The 22,630-nt window shown below is 35.8% G+C and overlaps 1 protein-coding gene across 5 annotated transcripts in view; it reads right to left on the bottom strand.

The window, feature by feature from the left end:
• Nucleotides 1–5,750: 5,750 nt before the first annotated feature.
• Nucleotides 5,751–22,630, bottom strand: part of NETO1 (neuropilin and tolloid like 1) — a 125,207-nt gene continuing 108,327 nt past the window's right edge. Inside the window, exons 10-12 of one of the 5 annotated variants that reach the window (XR_004278128.1) lie at nt 21,684–21,758; nt 20,915–20,961; nt 14,006–20,816 (exon numbers count right to left, since the gene is read on the bottom strand). Coding sequence is in view for 4 of the 5 variants with exons in the window: in XM_032310844.1 (XP_032166735.1) it covers nt 21,698–21,758 (61 nt within the window). In the remaining variant the exon portion in view is untranslated. Of the gene's footprint in view, nt 8,003–14,005; nt 20,962–21,683; nt 21,759–22,630 lie in introns of those variants that run through there. The other 4 variants (XM_032310844.1, XM_032310841.1, XM_032310842.1 and 1 more) reach the window with 4 other exon arrangements.

The following is a 22,630-nucleotide window of genomic DNA, read 5'->3' as shown; positions in this document are numbered from 1 at the left end:
GCACATGCAACTTACTTTCCTGCTAGCCACAAACCCCAAACCCAAGTTCTCCACCTACAGTATGCCTCAAAAAAATCACTGAAGTCCACGACATCATGACTGCTGAGACCCAGCATTTCTTTCTTTCTTTTTCAAAGAGACAATATTTCCCCTTTTGGATTTTGTTAGTATTAAGTAAAATATGTGCTTAGGAAATGAAATCTGCTTTGCATATATATTAGATCTATTTGTTTCTTCCTGACATAGCTCACATGGTAGACTGTGTGGGGCAGTTGGCAGACAACACCGAACTGACAATTAGAAAGAAAACGGTGGTATTCTCTGATCTGGTGAGAGACCTTCAGGAAGTAACTTGACTTTTCTGGCTTCCGATTTCTCATCTGTAAAGCCAGTAGTTTGCACTCAATGACTCTCTGATTATTTTATGCTGCGTAGATAATTTGATAGAGTTCCCTTTCATTAGAAGGCAAAGAGTTGCTCTCCCGTTGCTTCCAGCTACCGTCATTCAAAAATCATTCAAAAAAGAAGACAGAGAAAGGAATGAGATTTTGGAAAAGACGTAAACACAAAAGATGTAAAAAAATACTAGTTTATGTCTAGACAACACCGAGTGCCATCTTGGTGGGATCCAATTAGAACCACTCACAGGCAGGCTTAGCCATTAGATCACCCTAATTATTTATAAACGATATAAATAATTAAATATCCCCAGTAAGGGACCAAAAAGCACACTATATACAAAAATTCAGTATGTACAACATTTATATATACAAGATATTGGCAAGAGTCTGTATGGTCACCCTAATGAGGTGGTGGGGAGGACAGGACTTCTATATATGAAATATTTGTAGTATATGTCACCCTGATGATCATGGTGGCAGGACTGCAGAGCTTTCATTATTTTGGTATCAGGAAAGCCACAAAAGGGTAGAAATGAAAAGGTAGGAAATGAAAATGATAATAAATGATCAATACAATGGCACGATGCTTAGTAATGTAAATTAATTAGAAGTGATCCCTGTTCTTTCTACTCATGCCAAAGAAAGAAGTAAGCTTTATATCTATTACAGTTCCATTTGTTCCATAAGTCAGTCACCAAAAAGTAAAATAAATACTGTTAATAATTTAAGAAGTTGATGGTGCCTGGGTGGCTCAGTCAATTAAGCATTCGACTCTTGATTTCACTCAGGTCATGATCTCAGGGTCTTGAGATTGAGCAGTCACTCAGGCTCCACACTCAATGGGGATTCTGTTTGTCCCTCTCTCTGCTCCTTTCCCCACTTATATGATCTCTCTTAAAGAAATAAAATGTTAAAAAAATAGTTTAAGGAGTTGAAGAAAATATAAATAAGGAAATAGTATGCTAATTCCTATATTGAAGTTTTAATATTTTGACCCTCTTGTGCCCTGAAATCTGCATTCTCTAAAACCATGTATTTGCATATCCTCTCCCAGTCCCTAATAATCTTTATATAATGAATAATATAACTAGTATGATTAATATTGGCCAACAACTTATTTAGGGAAGAATTTTTAATTTAAATTCACTCTGCTATTTCTCTGGTAAGATATTATTTTAATTCTCAGGTTCAGAAAGAGATTAAAAACCCTCTAGCACCCACCTAATTCTTGGGAAACTTTTATGACAGAGAAACAAAGAGATCCAACCACCCCCTCTCATATGGTAATACAGTGCAGATGGGTTAATTGATAAAAAGTGTCTACTAACACATAATGCAAGATAATTATTCATAACAGCAATTTTGGAAAAGACATGCAAGAAATGATGACTAGAATGCTTAATAAAATTTTGACTTAATACTGGGGTGGAAGATACCTGCTAATAAATTCTACAAACACTTATTAGACATAATCTGCATCAGACATTTTGCTGAATTCTACTGATAAAATATAAATAGAGTCATCCCTCATCTCAAATATTCAAATACAATGAAGAAAAATAACCAGCAAAACCTGTCATTGTGATACATGAATTCCGATTTCTGAGAGCAGAATATAGCAGTCGCCACTCCAGACTGATAAAGTCAGACATATTATGAAGTGCAAGAAAGATGGTGAACCTCCTAAAGGATTGCCAAGAGCCAATCTGGAAAAAGAAGGAGGTGCAATGATCCTAAAGTTCCCGGGTTACAACAGAAGTTATTGTCATGAAACGGAGTCTCTGAAATGTCAATCTGGCACAAAAGAAATATTTAGGTCAGAACGTTCTACATCAAAAGGAAGGTAAATTAATCTAGGATGTCTACTTAGAAAATGTATATGTTTCAGTGTCAGTAATGGCAATTAATGGGAAATAATATATGTGGTAACTGGGGAAGGAAGGGCTGGAGAACTTCAAAGATACTTAGAGTCAAGAGGGATTCTTTTTGTTGAAATTTGATCTACTATAGTCTGAACTGATGAAAACTAAAAGAAACATTCAAAAACCTTTGAAGTTTACAGGACAAGAGATGAGGGGTGGGTGTAGCTAGCATGAATGGCATATGGCTGCTTTGAAAATGGATCCAGAAAACTCTACCCTGCAAGTGACAGCAATTTAGGTAATTTGCATGTTCAGAGGCCAAGAGCATTCCCGAGATTCAGCTAGTTCAGACTAATTAAACTCAGGCTTTCCCAGGATGGTTTCTCTCACATCAACCTTCCAAGAATATGATCTCATTCTCCCCACCATGCTGCATTGGTTTGTGTGAATACTCAAAGACTTTCTTCTCTGCTAATGATCAAAAGCTTCTCAAAGTAGAGAACTACTCTCTTTTTGTGCTTGGCTGGCTCTTCAGATCTGACATAGCTCTCAGCAAAGTTTGAGTTCAAGACTGAATGGTGAGTGAATATACTAATTCACAAGAAGGTAATCTGAGCCAGGCTATCACATTGAAAAGTGCACAACCTGGCCTCTACTTATTGTCTGGTCCCACCTCCCTGGCAGAGGTTCTGGGAGAGACTGCCCTCCTGTACGACCACTGGCAACTCTCCTCCTTCTTGGAGGGGCTTTGGCAAGTTTCTCCACCTGGAAAACTCCTTATATATTTTCCTTTGACGTCCAGCTTAAGAGTCATTTAAGGGGCACAGGCTTTGTCACCAGGCAAACTGCATTTGTATTTAGCCTCTGCCAAAGAAGTTTGTCATTGTCAGGTCACAGGAAGGCAAAGTATTTAAGAAAAAAAATACCAATTTCAAGCATATAAAAGCATATGTTTTTTTTTTTTTTTTTAAGATTTATTTATTTATTTATTTGACAGAGAGAGATCACAAGTAGGCAGAGAGGCAGGCAGAGAGAGGAGGAAGCAGGCTCCCCGCTGAGCAGAGAGCTCGATGCAGGGCTCGATCCCAGGACCCTGAGATCATGACCTGAGCCGAAGGCAGAGGCTTTAACCCACTGAGCCACGCAGGCACCCAGAGCATATCTTTTTAATTTTCTGAGGGAACTACTACTTTTACAATATCCAATATATATTGTAATATATAAATACTGATACTTGTATTTCTATGTAGCTTGAATCTATGGTACTATAATTATCTGTTTACTTGTCTTCCTCATGGGAACATGAATGATCATATCTACACTTCTAGGTCTCAGGAGAAGTGTCTAGCACAGAGCCTGTAAATACATAAATGTCAGTCTAATGTATGAAGACATGACCGAAAGATTAAGGGGTCAAATAAATATTTTCTGAAATACAAAAATGAGACAGTTTTACGTGAACACAATTAAATCACTCTTAGTGATTTAATTTTTTTAAATGTGATTTAAATTTCTTTAAATTTTGCTATATATGTATGAAATGTGCATATATAATTATACATGCACCTTACAATACTTTATATATTTGCCATAAATATGTTGTTGTTGCTGGTCAAAAGTCAAACTAACAAACACTCTTGATTTTTTTTTTTAAGATTTTATTCATTTGACACAGAAAGAGACAGCCAGAGAGGAAACACAAGCAAGGGGAGTGGGAGAGGGAGAAGCAGACTTCCTGCAGACCAGAGAGCTCAACATGGGGCTCCTTCCCAGGACCTTGGGATCATGACCTGAGCCAAGGCAGATGCTTAATGACTGAGCCACCCAGGCGCCGCAACACTCTTGATTTTTACCAAGAGCCTGATAAATAGTATAGGAAACTGTCATGATGCTAGGCAAAATCCATATGTACAGAATTTTACATTTGTTAATTAAAGTTTTGTATTTTGATTTAAGTTAAGATTCATTTCAGAAGCAATCTGTCAGATTATTCAAGTTGGAAGACAGTACAAACAGTCACTTTATTCTGAGACACTTTACACGAATGTGGGTGGGAGAGAAGAGAGATTCTTCTTCAAGAACAAAATTGAAAAGTTGAGTTTCCTGCTGCCAGGAACTCTATTCTTACATAAGTTTCTCAATGTCTTTGTTATGAAGAAGGATAGAGGAAAGCGTGGAAGGGATGACAATGACCTAGCAGATCTCTAGATTTAAGAAGGAAAAACAAAACCACTCATTTATTTATACCAAATCCTGTAGTTTGGGAGAATATATTGCCTGAGGGTAGCTATAGAAGCCAGCTGAACCCCAAAACCTAGAGGTGGAGAACAAATCCCCAGCTTTCAGTATCAAAGCCAGTTGATGTTAAGTGCCTTAGGTGTATAGTGCCAAGGACGGTAGATTTCAGGGACCCAACAGGTATGGGGCAAAGCTGTGAAGCTAAGGGTTTATCCCAGCATGAAGATGATTCAGACAAAGGAAAAGAGGGGGTAGGTGCTGCTCTAAGTCTGGAGCTGTCCTCGGAATTTTTTTTACATGTTATTTTATAATCTGCATGAAAACTTTATAAGGTAGTTATTTTAGTTCAATTTTTCATATCCTGACACTAAGATGCAGATAGGGCAGGTAACTGAAACTTATCAACATCACAGATATGTTCATTGAAAAGCTCAAATTCGTGTGTTTAATACCTAAGTCTTTTCTAATTTCTATTATTTTAATTAAACATTTTGAATAACAAATGCTGGTCCTTGAAAGTCATACTTAAAATGGGGGTTATTTTCTAAAACATACTTACTTTACAGGAGAAATTTTATAGAGAGTTGAGGTGGATTGCATTACTGTCTCCAGTGACTTGCTCCCCTTTTCTTTGTAAGACATTTTATCTTCTTCCCCACTGATTCCGTGTCTGGTCATGTCACAAGTTTGGCCAGTGGCAAATGTAGCAAACGTACCATAAACCAAGACCAAACAGAACTGCAGAAATATCACTGGAATGTCTTCCAGCTCTCTTGTTTTTTTTTCTACCCAATGAGAATCGCATGTCCTCAATGAAAGCATTCCCTCCAGACCAGCTTCTGGAATGAGAAACATGGGGAACGGTGCTAGAGGAGCCAACCACTGTCTCTGACATGAAAAGAGAATAAGAAATAAATGTTTATTGGCGTGATCATTGAGTTCATGTGTCATATCTTAGTGCTGCCGAGATGACTATTATAGGAGACAAATGTCCTAGTGCTAGAAGCTCTAAGACCCCTTGAAATGAAAAAGAAGAAAGATAGAAAGAAAGAAAGCAAGCAAGCAAGCAAAAAGGGAGAGAGGAAGAGAGAAGGGGAGAGAGGAAGGAAGGAAAGAAAAAAAATCATTATTTAAAAAATATTTTATCTGAGTTATTTACACATTCATTCATGAGATATGCATTGATAGCCTGCTATGTTCCAGGAGCTATACTGAATATGGTATATAGAGAGGTAATTGAAACAAACAACACAGAGCTCCTGCTCCCCATGAAGTTTTCCATCTAGAGGGATGACTATTTCCTATACTAATTGTTGGTCCACTGGAGTAATATTTATCTCAGTGGAGAGGTGGGTTGCAGAACACAAGGAAGCACCACCCAACAGGGATACAGGAATGCCGGTACTGCAGATTAGTGACAAACGGTGTTTCAGCCAAAACGAAGGTCAAACAGGGAACGTTGCTATTACAGAAGCTGTAAAATCCAGTAACCAAGACAGGAGACTCGCAAGAACACTAGAATGATTTTTTTTTTTCTGAAACAATTCTTTTATTCTTTACATTTATACATTAAAGCTTCACATGATGTTGTTGAATGTATGTGAAGGCAAACACTGCAAGGTAAGTCTCCTTCTGGACGTTTGCGTAACTCATTGTCATTCGTGATGATTGTAAGAGTGCTCATATTTCAAGCGAGAGAGGCAGAAACCAGATGCCTTTGTTGTCACTGTAAGCAACATTCTGAATTGGGAATTGGCTCTAGATACATTCTGTGTGGCACTGTGGCAAAGACTCCCTACACATTACCATATCGTCTCCTAGTTCTTCATCATGCTATTTTGGAAGTATTATTCCCAATAAATCATATTTTGAATTTAAAAATCAGTATTCACTTGCATCTGACAGAATGTTGTCCATAATCTGTTTTAGTCACAGACCGGCAGCATAGTGTACAACTGTTTGGATCAGATTATTAAGAGTCAAATAATATATTTGTGTATACAAACAATGTATTTAATAGTCATTCTATTCAATAATAAATTTGCAGCAGTATTATGGATAAAGATTCTTTCATCTCTCAGAGACACAGACAGAAGAAGTAACATCTGTAATAGACAGAAGGCTGTTAATCTTTATTTAGTGGGTATTGATAGATGGGGCTGAATCTCATCATGAACATTTAATAGCAGCTTTTGTTTTCAAAGGGCATCCTCTGCATTAATCTTTATGACAGCACCAGTGACAGTACCATCATTTTGTTTTAGGTTTGTACACTCTGCACCCAAGAAGCTCCTGTTTTCCCACCACATATAGTTTAATATGCTGTCCCTCAGCATGTAGTAAGAACTTACTTTTAAGGTCTTATAATCTATGATTTAAAAACCTAGGCTTTTAAAACATAGACTTACCTGAAAATGTTATTTTCATATGCTTGTGCTACATTACTTATCACAAAAAATATATGTAATTTCTTATAAATTCAATGGGCTCAAACTTTGTATAGACTCAACAAATGGTAGCCATATTGATAATAAAAAGTAAAATACATTTTCTGGAGTACAGACTTTTAAAAATATAGTCAATATATAGAATATGCCAATATCATTATCAACATATTAAATACTTAGTCTCATTTCTAGATACTGAGAATACTGTTCCTATTTTTGCTTGTCCAATGTCAAAATCCATTCGTCCGTGTGTGTGTGCAATCCCCTTCACATCAAAGCTAACACATGCCATTCATGTTTTCTTAATGGCACTATTTGACCAGTGAAAGCAATAGGATAAACATTCCCCTCATCACTGCCACAGGCTTATTTGCTCATGTTAATTATTTCTCTGATGCCTTCTATCATTCCCTCCCTTCCAGAGTCAACTGGGTAGAATTAAACAAATTTATTGCAATATACATATATATATATATATATATATTTTAATTTCCACTGTGTTCCACCCAATGGCCAAAAATCACTGCACCTTTACTGGCAATAACACAATTTGGATTAGGCCACAAGACAAATCTTCCACCTATATTGGTCTGGGTTCAGTCAGGAAAATAGAATTTCTATAGCATTATAAGAATGAGGAATTTAGCATGGGAGTTGGTGATCCCACAGGTGTGAGGGGACATGGCTAGTGAAAGTCTGGAAGGGCAGCTGCCCAAGGATTGGAGAAGTGGTCCCTGAGGACTGAGGATCGAAGCTCAGGGATGGGAGAGAACCTAGAGCTCTTGGAGATTGCTGGAGTCTCCACATCCAGTCACTGTGATGGAGAACTGGGAACTCACAGATGTGCTCAAGGAGCTGCTGCATCTGCCCTCTGCGACCTCCCAAGGAGAATGACTTCCACTCCGTCTTCCCTTCCAAATCTTTTGTGAGTTCCTCTCATTGACAAATTCCAACTCAGAGCCAGAGAGGGAAGGGACACTTTCAAAGCTAGTCTGCAGTCCTAGTAGAGAGTGTTGGTGGTGCTTCATTAAAGACAGACAATCCAACATTATTCCTATAAAGAGAAACCAAATAAATAACTACTGATATGGGGAAAATAGTTTTCATAGATATGAGGATGCATGCATGTGATTGTTTGGTTTGTTTGTTTTGCTTTGCTTTGACCCTCCAAATGGTTACAAATTCTTTCTTTGGTATTGGTCGTTGAACATCACTGAGCGCCAATCCCCTCAGAAAAAGCACGGGGCGACTCATACCCCCCAGCAATGTGATTCCAAGGGTTGAATTGGAAAATGTATATCAAGGATTAGCACATCCCTGGGGCTCAGTATATGAAATTAGTACTTTGGTAGCAAATGAGTGTGTCAATAGGAATCTTAGATTAGAGTCTGGGAGTCCCTCCATTTATTGGTTCTGTTAACTAGATAAATTAGCTGACTTCTTTTAAGATTCAGTTTACTTACCTATAAAGTGAAGAATGTAATAATGTCTTCCTCCAGAATGACAGTCAAGATACAATTAAATAAAACAATGTGTGTCCAAGAATCTTCTTTACAGCTAACCTTATCTTACTCGTAGCAACTTGTCATGTTCATGATGAATGCTTACTCTAAGACATGAGAAAACTAAGTGTCTACTGTTGAAAACCAGACTCTCTTAACAGATGTGTGTGTTGCTTGCCTTTACTGTGACTGAGCTCCAGCTTCTGCCATGTTCTAACCTGCCCAGGACCATCAGGTAAAGCGAGAGGGCTCCACGGAGAGCAACAGCATCAAGTCTGGTTCTAAAAGGGTTTTGTTGTTATTGCATTGCTGGTTTTTTGTTTGTTTGTTTGTTTGTTTTTGTTTTTGTTTTAAATAAGCACAATTTCCAAAATGTTTTCTTGGATAGTCCTTAGATATATCCTTTCAGAACTTGACAAGAAGATTGAACTGTCTTATTTACAAAGTATTGCAACAAAAGTGTAATTGTATCTGAAAGAAATACAAATGTATCGATTCCATTATACTTGGTAAGCCTTGAGAGTATAAATCTCTAATCTTTTCTTCCCCAGTCCATCATGAACAGTTGAAAGATTCCCTTGATTAAATAATAATAATAATAATAGAAAAAAATGAAATGGTATACTCAAAATAATCCACAGATGTTTGAAGCCTCACGGCGCCTCGTATAACTTCTTTTTTTAAAAACCTTGCTTCTTATAGTTGTCTGCTCTTCACATTTATTTTCTACACCTTCACAAATTCACTCAAGTTAGAATCATAATTTTGTCATGAATCATAAAATGATTCACACATTTTAGTATCTACCTCTCCACACCTGGTCCATACTGATTGTTTCAGTGTGTTGGCACTCAGTTTGCCCTATGATGATTCCTTTTATTACGGAAAAGTTTTTCATTCAATCAAAAAGTATTTATGGGGAATCCAGGTATTCCCGGAAGGTGCTATTCTGGGGATACAAAAATGAAAAGAATTTCTACTTTCCTCAGAAAGTTAGTACACTAGTAGGAAAGGAAGCTATGAAAACAACAAGGTACTTTTTTAAATAATGAAATCCGTTCAGTGAACTCCGGCTTCCAGAAGACAGAATGTGACCATACTGTATTTATCTTCCTCTACCAGGCCATTGAATAATGAATGACATATGAAAAGGAAATTACTTTGAAAACAATACTACAAAAGGTAATAATTCTGGTTTCAGGAATTTTAGAAAGTACAAATGAAGAATAGCATTTGTCAGTGATGAGCACTTGTGTGAGATTCCACTGGTGGAGGAGATCGGCGGCCCTTATCCTCCAAAGCACACACAGCTAAATGCATGTACAATGTGCACATATGTGGGGCGTGTCCTTTAGAACTACTCTCCCCACTCGACTTCATTAGATTCAAATAGTTCTGTGGCGCTTCCCAGAGAGTCTTGAGAATTGCAGAATCTTCAGGTTTCATCGGGTTAAGAGCTTCAGTGAAGCTTCTCTGACCTTTGTTCCTCAGGATTTCCAAAGGTTATTTAAGCCCTTAACTCCTGTATATGTTGTAATGCCTTGACTATGTACAGTGGCTTTGGTTTGCCTGACCTCACCTTGACAGATACGCCCCACTTGCTTCATCTCTCAGCCGCACCCCTGGATTTCCTCCGGTTCTCACTGACTTCCCCCTTACTCCTTTCGGACTCCTCTCAACACAACAGACAGAGCAGACCAGGAAAAGCAGAGCCACAACGTGCCAGCGTTCTGACAAAACCCTCTGGTGACTTCCCATTTCAGCCCAAACAAACTCTCTATTTGAAAGCTTTTGATCACCCCTACCTGCTCTCTGTCCCGGCCACCCCCTTCATTGCTTCCTACTGCCCACTCTCCTTCCCAGTCCTCACCACAGTGTCCTCTCAGGCACACCCAGCACACTCTTTCGGCCAGAAAACCTCTTCTCTCAGAGATGGACAAGTCTCACTACTTTAGTCCATTAAGATTGTGGTCAAAATCACGTTTCCAGAGATGTTGCATGCCATTTCCACATGACATGCCAATTCTGTATCTCAACACTTCCATCTCTTAATAGCCTTATTACTGTTTGTTTTTTTTTTTGTCAAGGTAAATTCACAACATGCCATAAGATTTTTATTGTTATTGCTTTCCCTTGTTATTTAGTTTATGTTTCCTTCACTTAGATTATGTGACACAAAAGTGAATCTTTTCGTCCATTTTGTGACTAAAACGGTTCTGTGCACCTAGTATGGATGCAGTGAATATTTACTGAGGAGCTGTGGTGTGTTTATTGAATGGTTTCACAGAGCTGGTGATAACCACCAACATAAGCCAAAGGAGCACACAGCTTTGGCGCTGAACTTCTTGAGTTCCAAAAGAGATTGTACAAAATTCCTTAAGAAAGCAAAAAGAGTCAGACTTACAAAAATCACAAATCTCACAGAGAATCTGATTTTACCAATAATTCAAAGACTACAGGTACTTTTGAGTTAAATGTGATGTGTGTGGAAGTATGGTTGTAAAAATTGAATTTACTAGGTCCTTTATTAGTGTAGCAGGAGAACCCCAACACACTGTATGTATGGGAACTGTCTAAGGCACACATGTAGGGCATCGCTTACACAAACATATTTTAGTTATGAAGCATTACTAAGATAGTGATATGCTGACTCCCAACAGATTTCAGCAGGTCTTGTGCCATACATAAATCCATAAATTCTAAATTCATTTACCATAAGCAACCTAGACAGACCAGATACATCATGCTAAAATTGTAGATAAAGATCCTCCATTATTCTTCTCCAGTATCTCCATGGGAATTCCTAAACATGCTTTTAAGGAGAATTCACTGTTATGTCTATCGTCTGATCCTTGTCTCTCCTGTCTCAGTACTCACCAAGGTTAGAAAGAGTGGATTTAAATCAGTAACTAATATTTTTCTACCCACTCATTAAAATCAACAAGTGGAGAATCAGTGAGAAGCAATTTGATTCACAGTTCAAGACTATAGATTCCACAGGCGCCCGGGTGGCTCAGTGGGTTAAGCATCTGCCTTTGGCTCAGGTCATGATCCCAGGGTCCTGGGATGGAGCGCTGCATTGGGCTCCTTGCTTGGTGGGGAGCCTGCTTCTCCCCTTCCCTCTGCTCCTCCTCGCTTGTGTGTGCTCTCTCAATTAAATAAATAAAATCTTAAAAAAAAAAAAAAAAGGACGATAGGTTCCATATCCATTCAGACTTTCAATGTTTAAATCCAGGCCTTACCATGTACTAGTGACATGATTTTGGAAACGATATTTAATATCTTTAGAACTCTTTTTTTCTCATTTGTAAAATAAAACTAATAATAATGACCTTGTAAGGTTTTTGTGAGAACTAACTGTGTGAACACCTGTAAAATACTCAGAACAGTATCTCACAGACACTGCACACTCAGCAGTGGTTACGTATTCTTAACACTTCAGTGCAGAGCTACTGTTTTGCTGGTTAAAGCTCTGTCGAGATAAAGTCTGTTCTTTCTGCGCTTTCAGAAATGGCTACATTTGCTAGATTTACTAGGACAACAGGGATAGATACATGTGAGTGTTCTGGGAAAAGTCTAAATTTAAGTAGTGTCAAGAATATTTCTTGTATGAAATGAGTTTATCGTAACAAGCTATGGTTTCATCTGATTAAACCAGAAAAATGGATCTTTTCCCTCTGTATAATCACAAACTGCAGAAAATCACAATTTAAATAGACCACAGACTGAGTCAAAATTAGTCAGTTCACCTATCAGCCAGATGTCGATGTCTTCCTGTTCCCTTGAGATTAAAGTTTGATGGTGGTTGACTTAGAGGGATTAAAATTCTCACCACCAGGTGATTAGATCCGAAGGCATTCCCTGTGAAAAACTGAAGTTATAAAATTTTAACTTGCCAAGCTCTGTGGCTGATTAGTTCAAATTTAAGTTATTAGCCCCTAGGAAATACTCTGAAACTTCTAATAGACAAGAGCAGGATCTCTAGGCTCTCCTGAAGGCATCAGCAGACCAAAACTGTCCAATCATTTTGACAAAAACTTTATTCCTGAAGAATAAAGTAAAATTTAAAGACTCACAAAAATTGATTACAGTGCACATAAATGAATTAAGAAGTTGCCTGGAGCCTGCCTAGATCAGGAATATAAATTAGAAAGAGGATCCATGATGATTTTAATCTCAAAGTCCTATCACTACAAATGATATCTCTCCCCCCTCCCTTATAAGTCCCAACAAGACATGAAAAATACCCACCCCATGAAAAAGAACACCTGTTCATTACCAACATACACATTATAGTCACATACATTTTAATAGTTCATGCTATAGAAGTAATATTTCAGAAATAATTTAGCCAGCATATGAAATTTAACTAGGCAAAGTTTCATAAGGTAAGCAAAAGACTCTCAGGAAATAATTTCAAAATGCTCTTGGATAAGAATGCCAGGTAAAACCCATTAGAATCCTCCAGCCAGTAAAAAACAGAAAACGTACCAGATACATCGAGAGGGTGTGTGTTGAAAGGAATCTGTTGCGAAGGTTGGAAGGCCAGGAAAACAAACAGAGGATAAGGATCATAAGGTATGTGAAGGCTGACCAGCCCTCAGGCTCAGGAAACAATGGGAACAGAATGAGGTTTTTCATAATCCAGAACCTAGAAGGTGTCCTGGAGGCAGGGCTCAGCGATTTGAGGAGAGCAGGCCTGGTTCTGCAGATACCTTTGAGGGATGCTAGGAGGCATGGTCTCCAGGTGCCAAAAGAGGCTGAGGCTGCTGTTGAACCCAAGCGAGGATGCTTGGATGATGTTACAGGGACAGAAGCAAACAGCAAGTAAGTCTCTGAGGTCCTCAGCTGACTCCGTCTTCCTCTACTGCCCTGTTAGGAGATCTGAGCAGGGACCAGCTGGCAAAGGAAATGACCGGCTTGCAGTTCCCAGGCCTGGTCATTCAGAGCCGTCAATTGAAGGTCAGATAGTTTATCTCACCAACAGACACAGTCCTTCAATAAATGATACGCATTTACAAGAGACAAAAGGATAAGCGTCTGGTCAGAAAATACCTCCCTATTTTATAAGTCTCAATGTTAATGGGAGAAAAAGCTTGACTATAAGGGAGTAGAGAGTGTTTTCTCCCAACTGCACTAACATTTTATAAAATACTTTATTATCAATTAATGACAGAATCATTTTAAACACATAGACAGTCCTTTCAGAAAGTTGGGTGATATATTATAGGAAAATGTGTTCATAAGATACATCTTAACAATGATGAGCCGCTTGGAAAAGCTGCATTTTAAAGAGTGATATTTTTGAAAAGACACTTCCATTTCTAAAGTTAGCATGTGTGAGAAGTTAAAAATCATGAACCACCCAAGGTTCCTAAGTATACTGAATTGATATATATCAATTGATCCATGAGTATTGCTACTTCAAGAAATTCTATTTAAATGTTATTCTAAGTTTTTGTGTTTCAAAACTTACCATTGCTGTTTGTTCGTTTGTATCCTGTGTGTGCTTGTTTGGAAACCACAACCTGCTATTTTTTGTTTTTTGTTTTTTGTTTTTTTAAGCTAGTATACCTATCATACCAGTTATAAAACAATACTTTTTCAGGCTTCCTTTAGAATCCAGCTTAGTTCTATAAGTTCTAGAAGGAAGGGCTAGATATATGGGCGGGTGTCAGGTCAGGACAGTGCTTCTGTGTCAAATAAAGAAATTTAGTTACTTCTTAAATGTAATTTTTCTACTCATCTGCTCATTTAATAGACCCACATTGACTGTGCACTGTGAACAGCTTTTTTTAAGAGCACATAAGTAGTATGAAGTGAACCTAAAGTTTGAGTTTGAATTTTTCCTGTTCAAAAAGGACACATTATTTTTAGTGCATTATACCACATTTTACATCATAATTGTGGCTTGGAGAGTGCAATCTTCTATGTAACTGTCTACATGCTCGCTTATCCACTATTTATATCATGCAAATGTCTATTGAGCAATTGGCTGGGATTGAAAACAGGATTTTCTTTCAAGTGTTGGTATTTCAGGGTATACTTATTTCTAGGGCTTTTGGGGTCACTTCAGAACTCAATAAAATAACGTAACAAAGTGAACATCAGAGAAAACGCCATTCCGGTGAATAACAATCAGTGGGTTCTGGGAGTCAGTCATTTCACTGTGAAGACAAGAAGGCTGGAATCATTCTTTGTCACTGCTCGTTACAGATGATGTACTTGCTCCATGTCGGCAATAAATGAAGTTTACACATGACTTAGGGAAAACTACGTATTTATAATGTATTATAGGATATAAAAATATCCTCCAATGCATTATTTGACCCTTAAGTGCTACAGGGTAGAGAGAAGCTGCTATAATACATATTTTTGCAGATGAGAAAACACAAAACTATGGGGTTTCTATGGATATGAACTAGTGCCATGTTGACCATTGGAGAGCCATAAGCACATGGGTGAAGACTGTTGGCTGAATCTAACATTAATCATTAGGGTTGGTGCCGTATTTATCATCATGGAATCTTAGAAGAGTTAATAGAAAACTCTCTTCAATTTCCTCATATGTACAACAGAAAAACAACAACCGCAACAACAAGTATTGTTATTAGTAGTGTTAGGACTGCTAACAGGACCAACAGAACACTTGATTTGAAACCCTCCATACGGTATTTAGCACATAGGGCTCAATGGGTTGGTTAGTGAGTTAATCATAATCTTGAAAGTTAAAAAAATATGGCAGAAAATAAACAAAAGCAAAACAGATATTTCTGGATATCTAACAATCAGCTATTCTTTTTTAATGTTTTGCCTTTGTATTGCTTTAATTTCCTTTACTTATTCTAGTCTAATTCAATTGAGCAAACATACTGCTATCAGAGGATGTGACTTAAAGTATAATTCATAAACCATATATGCTAAGAAGCATTAAAATATTCTCCTTGTAATAAAATATGAACCTCTTTAGATGAAACTATGTGCACTCAGAAATCATGATGCAAATGCCAACCTACTCTGTCAACTATATTTACTATTTCTCCTTTTGTCTACTCCTACGCTCCAGCTAACTGAAATAAACATGTGGCCTCCCAACTACTCCCTGCTCCAATTTCTCTCGGTGAAAATACTTCCTTGGCCCATTATTTGATGGTCTCCAAATTTCAAGATCTGCTTAACAGGACGGCTATTCATTAAGCCTTTCTCGATCCCCTTGAGAAGGTGTTTGTATCCCATTTTTATGCTACCAACTTCTTTACTATGAGAAATCATCGGGGAGAGGTGGGTACCTGGGTGGCTCTGTCCCTTAGATGGCTGACTCTTGGTTTCCACTCAGGTCGTGAGCTCAGGGTCCTGAAATCCAGGCCCACGTTGCTCAGCTCAGAATCTGCCTGGGATTCCTTCTCTCCCCTTCCTTCTGCCCCTCCTGCTGCTTGCTCATGTTCATGCTCTCTCTTTCTCCCTCTCTCAAGTAAATAAATAAAATCTTAGAAAAATCATCTGCATTGCATTCTCTTGACAATTTAATATATTTTATCTTCCATTCAAAATTATGAAGGTGATAGCTAATTAGCTTTTTAAGGTGAAAAACTTGGCAAATAATTTTGGGTTTCATTTTTCTGATCTAGCTCCTCTAAACACGCTTCCTTCTATGAAACGCCATAATCATGTTCCCCAACAGACTGCTGCCTCTTTTTTTTTTTTTTTTTTCATCCCCAAATCACTTAGGCAGAATCTCAGTATATAGACTGTACAGGATCAAAAGACTGGCTATGCTATTAAACTTAACTCATGAGAAAGTGACAAAAAAGTACAAATTTCATAATATGACATAATAGAAATGTTTTCTTTTAAAAAATTTAAACATTGTATTTTCTGCTCGCTGTTATGTTTTTTGTCTACATCTGTGACTGTTTGGAGAACAAAAAAATAACTTTTCAAATAATTGACCAATGTAAAATGGCATAGCTCAGACTTTGGAGAGGCGGTAGAAGTTAGGGACAAACCAGCATATACTGAATTGCATAATTACTAGGAATATAAAACAGTGGTTTAATTACATAATTGTATAAACAATTTTCTGAAAACCAACCCTAGACACTCATAAATGACATACGTCTGAAGCAGGTAGAGTTTATTATTCCTAACTCTGAGGAATTAAAGGCATGTTAAGAGGGCATTTGCTTTTTAAATAATGCACAAGGAATTACAGAACCAGAAGCTACAATAAAAAATTGTATTGAGGTGTTAAGAATTGATAAAAAATTGATGAGGTAAGAAGAGCGTCTGACATTGGTCACCCACATTGGTATTTCTATGACACTGTTGGATTTATTTGAGTGAGTCAAATAAAGTTAAGGTTAAAGAAATTTGCAGTATGATTTAAACAACTCATTAATAGAATGAATCAGGATAAATCTATGTTAACATAGGGCCTCAGATTTATGGAACAAGATTATTTATAAAAATACATCTCTGCTATTTTTACAATATAGTTTGCTTTGCTACTTTTTTTCAACCTTTAAGAGAAGAATGGGAAATATTAATTAAATGGATAAAAGAATTATAATAAATTCAAGTCCAAGTTTTTCTATAGAAGAATAGATACTTCTATTCTTCATCTATTTAACATTTTGTTGGCTGAGCTCTCTGTGCCATTGTGTGACAGATAGAAACAAACAAAAGGAAGAAAGAATCATAAGTAGACATGACATCAAAACTAGCTCAGTTCAGAGAAATTGGAAAAAACTGAAACTCACTCCTCAAATCATATACATTCAGGATTCAGAGAATTTTACAGGTTTTATTTACCTAACCTCCCTCAAGAGCTGGAATCTGACAGGAATCATTTTCATCATTGAAATATACAAACTTCATAATAAGATAAAATTCTATTATGTATTTTGCCACTAATACATAAATAAGTTATTTTCCATTACTTTAATTAAGGTAACAGGAACCAATATCATATTTTGCCATTTATTATGATATTCAGAGGTTGAGGAAAATCCATTCATGGGATTTTTTTTAAGCTACCAAATTTGAGGAAAAACCAAATTCCTAAGGGAAAAAACAAAGACGTTGATGCAACAGCTTACGTGAATATTCATTCAGTTTTTGTCAAAGACCTAACTTTATTAAACACTAGGAATAACAGTTTATAGAGTCAGACCGATTGAAATATTTTTAGTGGAAAAAAGTTATGCAAAACATACAAGCCAACATTTCCACAAAGTGGATTGTTCTCCTTTAAAAGTCCAAAAACACTCATTTCCAGTTACAGTTATAGCCACATTTAATTATCTGACCAAATGAAAGTGAATTATGGAAGATCAACATCACATATCTCTATTTTGCAATATGATTCATAGAAAGTGCATGTATATAAAATCAGGTACAAAAAATCGCATTTCCAAATCAGCACATCAATCTTGAATTAGGCAATCGAAATGCACTTGGACAAATGGAAGAGGCTGAAAGCAGGGTTTCACAGGTGTTGCATAGACTCATGATATGTCTTCCAGTTTTTGAAAGTGAATTCAAAAATAAAGAAATAAAAGGAAAACAGCTATTTTCAAATTAACTAACGTGTGTAACTATGCTTTTAGAACATCTTGTGGAATTAATAAAGCACTTGTGTAAGTCATATTTGAATTCACTTTATCAAAAAATATCATTATTTATTAAAATAACTTGATTTCAAATATCTTGAAACATCTTGAACGTCTTAAAACACCTCATTCCTTAACCACAGTGTGTCTCCCTATTTGAATCTAAACCAAAGTTTGATATTTAGGTGTAAGATCTGGTGTGCCAGTCAATAGGAATTTATAATATATGGATAAATGTCAGTCCTGGCTTTTAAAGAGCCTCCTCCAGGGACTTCCCAGGCATCATGGACTCCCCTGTTTCCCAGATCTAGCATCTAGAGTTACATCAAGGGCCAACAGGGAGCCCCAGGTCCCTGCATTCATGATTCATGTCATCACTACCTTCTCTTATGATTCATCAATGACCATTGTTAAGTTTCTTTTCTTCCTTTCTTTCTTTCTTTCTTTCTTTCTTTCTTTCTTTCTTTCTTTCTTTCTTTTTTGTATGACCACTGAGGAGACCTAGTCTAGTCTTCACTTGAAATATTTTTGTTTTCCCATGGAGCTGTTGTGTACTAAATATACATAAGACATCCATCTTTGTCATTTTACTTAGTGTGGTTGGATTTTTGGTTGTTGATGAGTGGATTTCTGGTGCAAATATCCTTTAAGCATTGAACCAGCAGATCAGGAGCCTTCTGCATATTTAGGGAGAACTGCCTGTGGACAGCTATAGGGCAAGTGAAGAGTCAAGTGGTTCACTTAATTTATTTTCCTTTTTTGCTGTATAAATAAGTCTTGACATGAATATCGTACTTTTCTGAGATTATTCATTCAAATTGTAAGTGGTCTTATGAAGATTTCTAAATAGGGAAAATAAAATATGGCTAACCACTTCAAAATTAATCTGTGGGTGCATTAAATTTGAATTAAAGGGCATAAGGGTTGGCATGCAACTAAATAAATCAGTCAAGTCAAATACTAAAGGCTAGATTGTGACATAAACTGTGTACAAAATAGGTAGCAAAACAATAGAAATAATCTTTCTTTATCACATTCAATATATTTTCTATACATCAGTGTATCACATTCATGGAAGTGATTATTTATGTATATTGACATTTTTTTCAATACAGGTTATTCAGAATTGCTATGATAATTCTTTAATGTTTCTATCATAAAATTTTATTTTCTTTCCCATTTATTTGTTTCTGTAGCATATATGAAATTGAATTCCTAATGGAGATGGATGCAAGTAATTCACCTATAGGTTTGTAAAGCCTGCTTGAGTCACAAAGTTTTAACTGTGATAGACCAGACTACTTCACTATTTGAAGGCCAGACTTCCATAGAATTCAGCAGTTTTGGAGATGTTGGTAAGCGGATTTGCAGTAATTCTGATTTTTAAAATTTATTTTCTAGGAATACACATTGAATATTTAAAAAGTACCCATTTATTAAATCAAACTTTAGAGAGTGTGTATATGACTCAACAACAATTAAATATATTATATGATTTTGCTTTATTTATATTAAACACATCATGATTAGTAAGCTTTCGGGTATTATATGTGTGCCTGAGTAGGAGAACAACTCGGAATGGCATAATTTGGTTCTTAAAAGGGCCTGTGATTTTAAAGCATTTAAAAAGATTGTCCTATTCTAAAAGGAGAACATAGTCATAAAATTTGAGAGATCAAATTTAGAGAAGTAAGCCTCAATACTAAAAGACATCCTAGAGCCTAACAGGTAGAAAGAGTTGATATAAAGTGTGCACTTATGTAAGTCAATTTTTTATCACTCTAATAGAAGAAAACATTTTTCTTAACTCGTTAGGAAATTATTATACATTTTTATATATCTTTATATAAAAAGTTACAAGTAGCAAGCATATGACACAAAGAAATGGAAGCGTAACAGCAGTATCCGAGAATGCATGCTTTTTACAATGTGTCTAATAAAAAGGATATTTTTCCAACTCAAATATCCAGTACTGACATGCAGGGTATTTTCTCAAACTGTCAATTCAGTCATATTGCTAAGTGCTTAATCAAAAAACATTTCTACTGATGGGTCTGAATGGTAAATTACCTGATTTCAAAACCTCTTTCTGAAACTTAGTATCTTCCTTTGATATCAAACAAAAAGGAAATTGGGAAAGACTAAAAAAAAAAAAAAATCAGATGTTTCTTATTGCAATCTGGTATTTTTACTCATGACTCTTGGCTGCATTTAATCATTATACAATAATAGATGTTAATAGTCCATAAAACCTCTAGCTGGTTCTTCCATGGTCCATATTTTCACTTCTTAACTGTAGCATGTTCAAAATCCCTCAGGGACGCACTAGTCTCAAGCAGTCTATCTAATGAAAACAATGTACATGTAACACAAAGTTCATCCAAAATCGTGTTGTTCACATGTCACACAACGTACAATTATATAACAAGGACATAAAACAACATAGAAACAAAGTGAAACTAAGAGTAAAAAGAAAAATTGGGATAGTCTTAATCAGGAACTAATTTCTTCTTCAAGTTTCCAGTAAATCTCAAAATGTATTTAAAAACTAAGGAGCACTTGGTGACCAGCAACCAAATTATGAAATGAACATATCATTGTGCAGCGGGGATGTCTTGCCGAAGGAATAACAAATGTCTCTAATTCTTAAGTTTGGATAAAGGCAGTGGAATGAATTTAGAAATATGTCCACTTTTCACAATTCACTAGAGAATTTTCGTTTCACAGTCCCCATGTTTGTATAAATAGTTCTTCTCTGAAAATAAAACACAGTTAAAACATTTTCTCCCAGTGAAAAATGCATACAAATACATGAATTTATCAAGGTAATATAGAGCATGGAAATGCATTCACCTAATTCAAGAATAGTTGATAGGCTTGAAGTGTTTTGAAGAGTTTAGCTGTCAAGCAAATTTAATTGGAGACAAATTAGTCTAATAGAGATATAGATTATCAAGTGCTAAAAGTAAAGCTCTTATGGTATTTGATCACAAAATAGATGTACACATAGACAGCTAGTATTTATGGAACATTTACACTGTTAAGCATTCAAATCTGATATCATAGAATCTGGCATAACATGCTGCACTTAACTTTGATGAAATAAGCTACATATTCATGCAAAAATAAAGAGTGCACACACCATATAAATACCACCAAACACTTAGTGTATGAATCTGAGTAGAATATTGCCAAATTAAATAAGAAAATTACCAACTGCATGTGTCGACTTCAGTTATATTGAGACAATATTCCATTGTTTTTGTTATGAAAAACTTGCATTTCTTCTGATATTTTTGAAAATTTACTATTTTTTTATTTTAACCTTGAAATATGTAAAATTTAACTTGCTAATTTAACATCCTGTTTGAAATAACATTCTAGTACAATGCCTGATGATAAGAATATGAACATTTATTTTAAAGATATGTATGCTAAAAGCCATCACTCCATCAGCACTGAATCCAGCATATTTCTGATTATGAAGTATTATGAAACACTTATCTCAAGAGATAATGAAAAAAGAGCACATTCCCTAAAAAAAAATCTACAAGACAATTGCAACAAAACAAAACAAAACAATACAACAAGGTGGGAGAAGGAACCAAGGGCATTCGCTTACCTTGAATTTTCTTTTTAGACCCTAGTTGTGTTGTATTCAGATTCATGTTTGCTTAGAGACCCAATGAGGCAGAACCTGGAATGTTATGGCTATTTCATTCAACAAAGTAATACTTGCACAAAAAATAAATATGCATACAAATATTTACTTAAAAGCATTCCTAAAAATTAATAAAATTATGGAAATATATTTTTTCCATCAGCATGCAAAATTATTAAATTAACTGAAAATATTTTAGGTTTTGAAGATGCATGATGAATTGAGAAAGTATGTCCATTTATAAAACAAACTGAATGCTAGTAAACATGCAAAACAGGACATATGTATTTCGGGTTTTGGGGGTTTAAAATAGACATATTTTCCCTTAATTAAATTTTCTATCCCCAAAATTTTTACCAATTTTAGGGCTAATAATATGATACTGATAATATTATCTTTATGTTGAAGGTGAATCAAATGTTTCTACTATTTTTTCTACATTTAAATATAAATGTTTAGTATTTTAGCATACCATACTATTATATGCAATTTGTCATGTAAGTATCATGTGATATGGGAAAAAAGGGTTTCGGCATTTTCATTTTCATACAAAAAATATAATACATCATATTGCAAAATACGTTATTTTTACATTAAAATTATTCAATAAGATGGGCTACCCATCTTGGTAAGGCAGTTATTTCCAAATAGCATTTTATATCTGAAAATATATTAAGTATTGATGAAAGCAAAATTCATGAATATGTGGCAGCAAATTAGCAATACAAATTTATAATATAAATTAAAACCATAATTTTTGTAGAAATAAATATTATATATGTGTAGAAATAAATGACATATCTTTGGTCTGTGTGTGCTCACACACAAACACCTATGTATATAAATAGGACTTAGGAAGGGTCTGGATAGCATTGAAAAGGAAAAGGGAGAAGAAAAAATTGAGACAC

This window comes from Mustela erminea, chromosome 13 (assembly GCF_009829155.1).
Source record: "Mustela erminea isolate mMusErm1 chromosome 13, mMusErm1.Pri, whole genome shotgun sequence".
Lineage (NCBI taxonomy): Eukaryota > Metazoa > Chordata > Mammalia > Carnivora > Mustelidae > Mustela > Mustela erminea.
The sequence above is the reverse complement of the archived record's forward strand: the minus strand, read 5'-3'. Positions and strand labels throughout refer to the sequence as shown.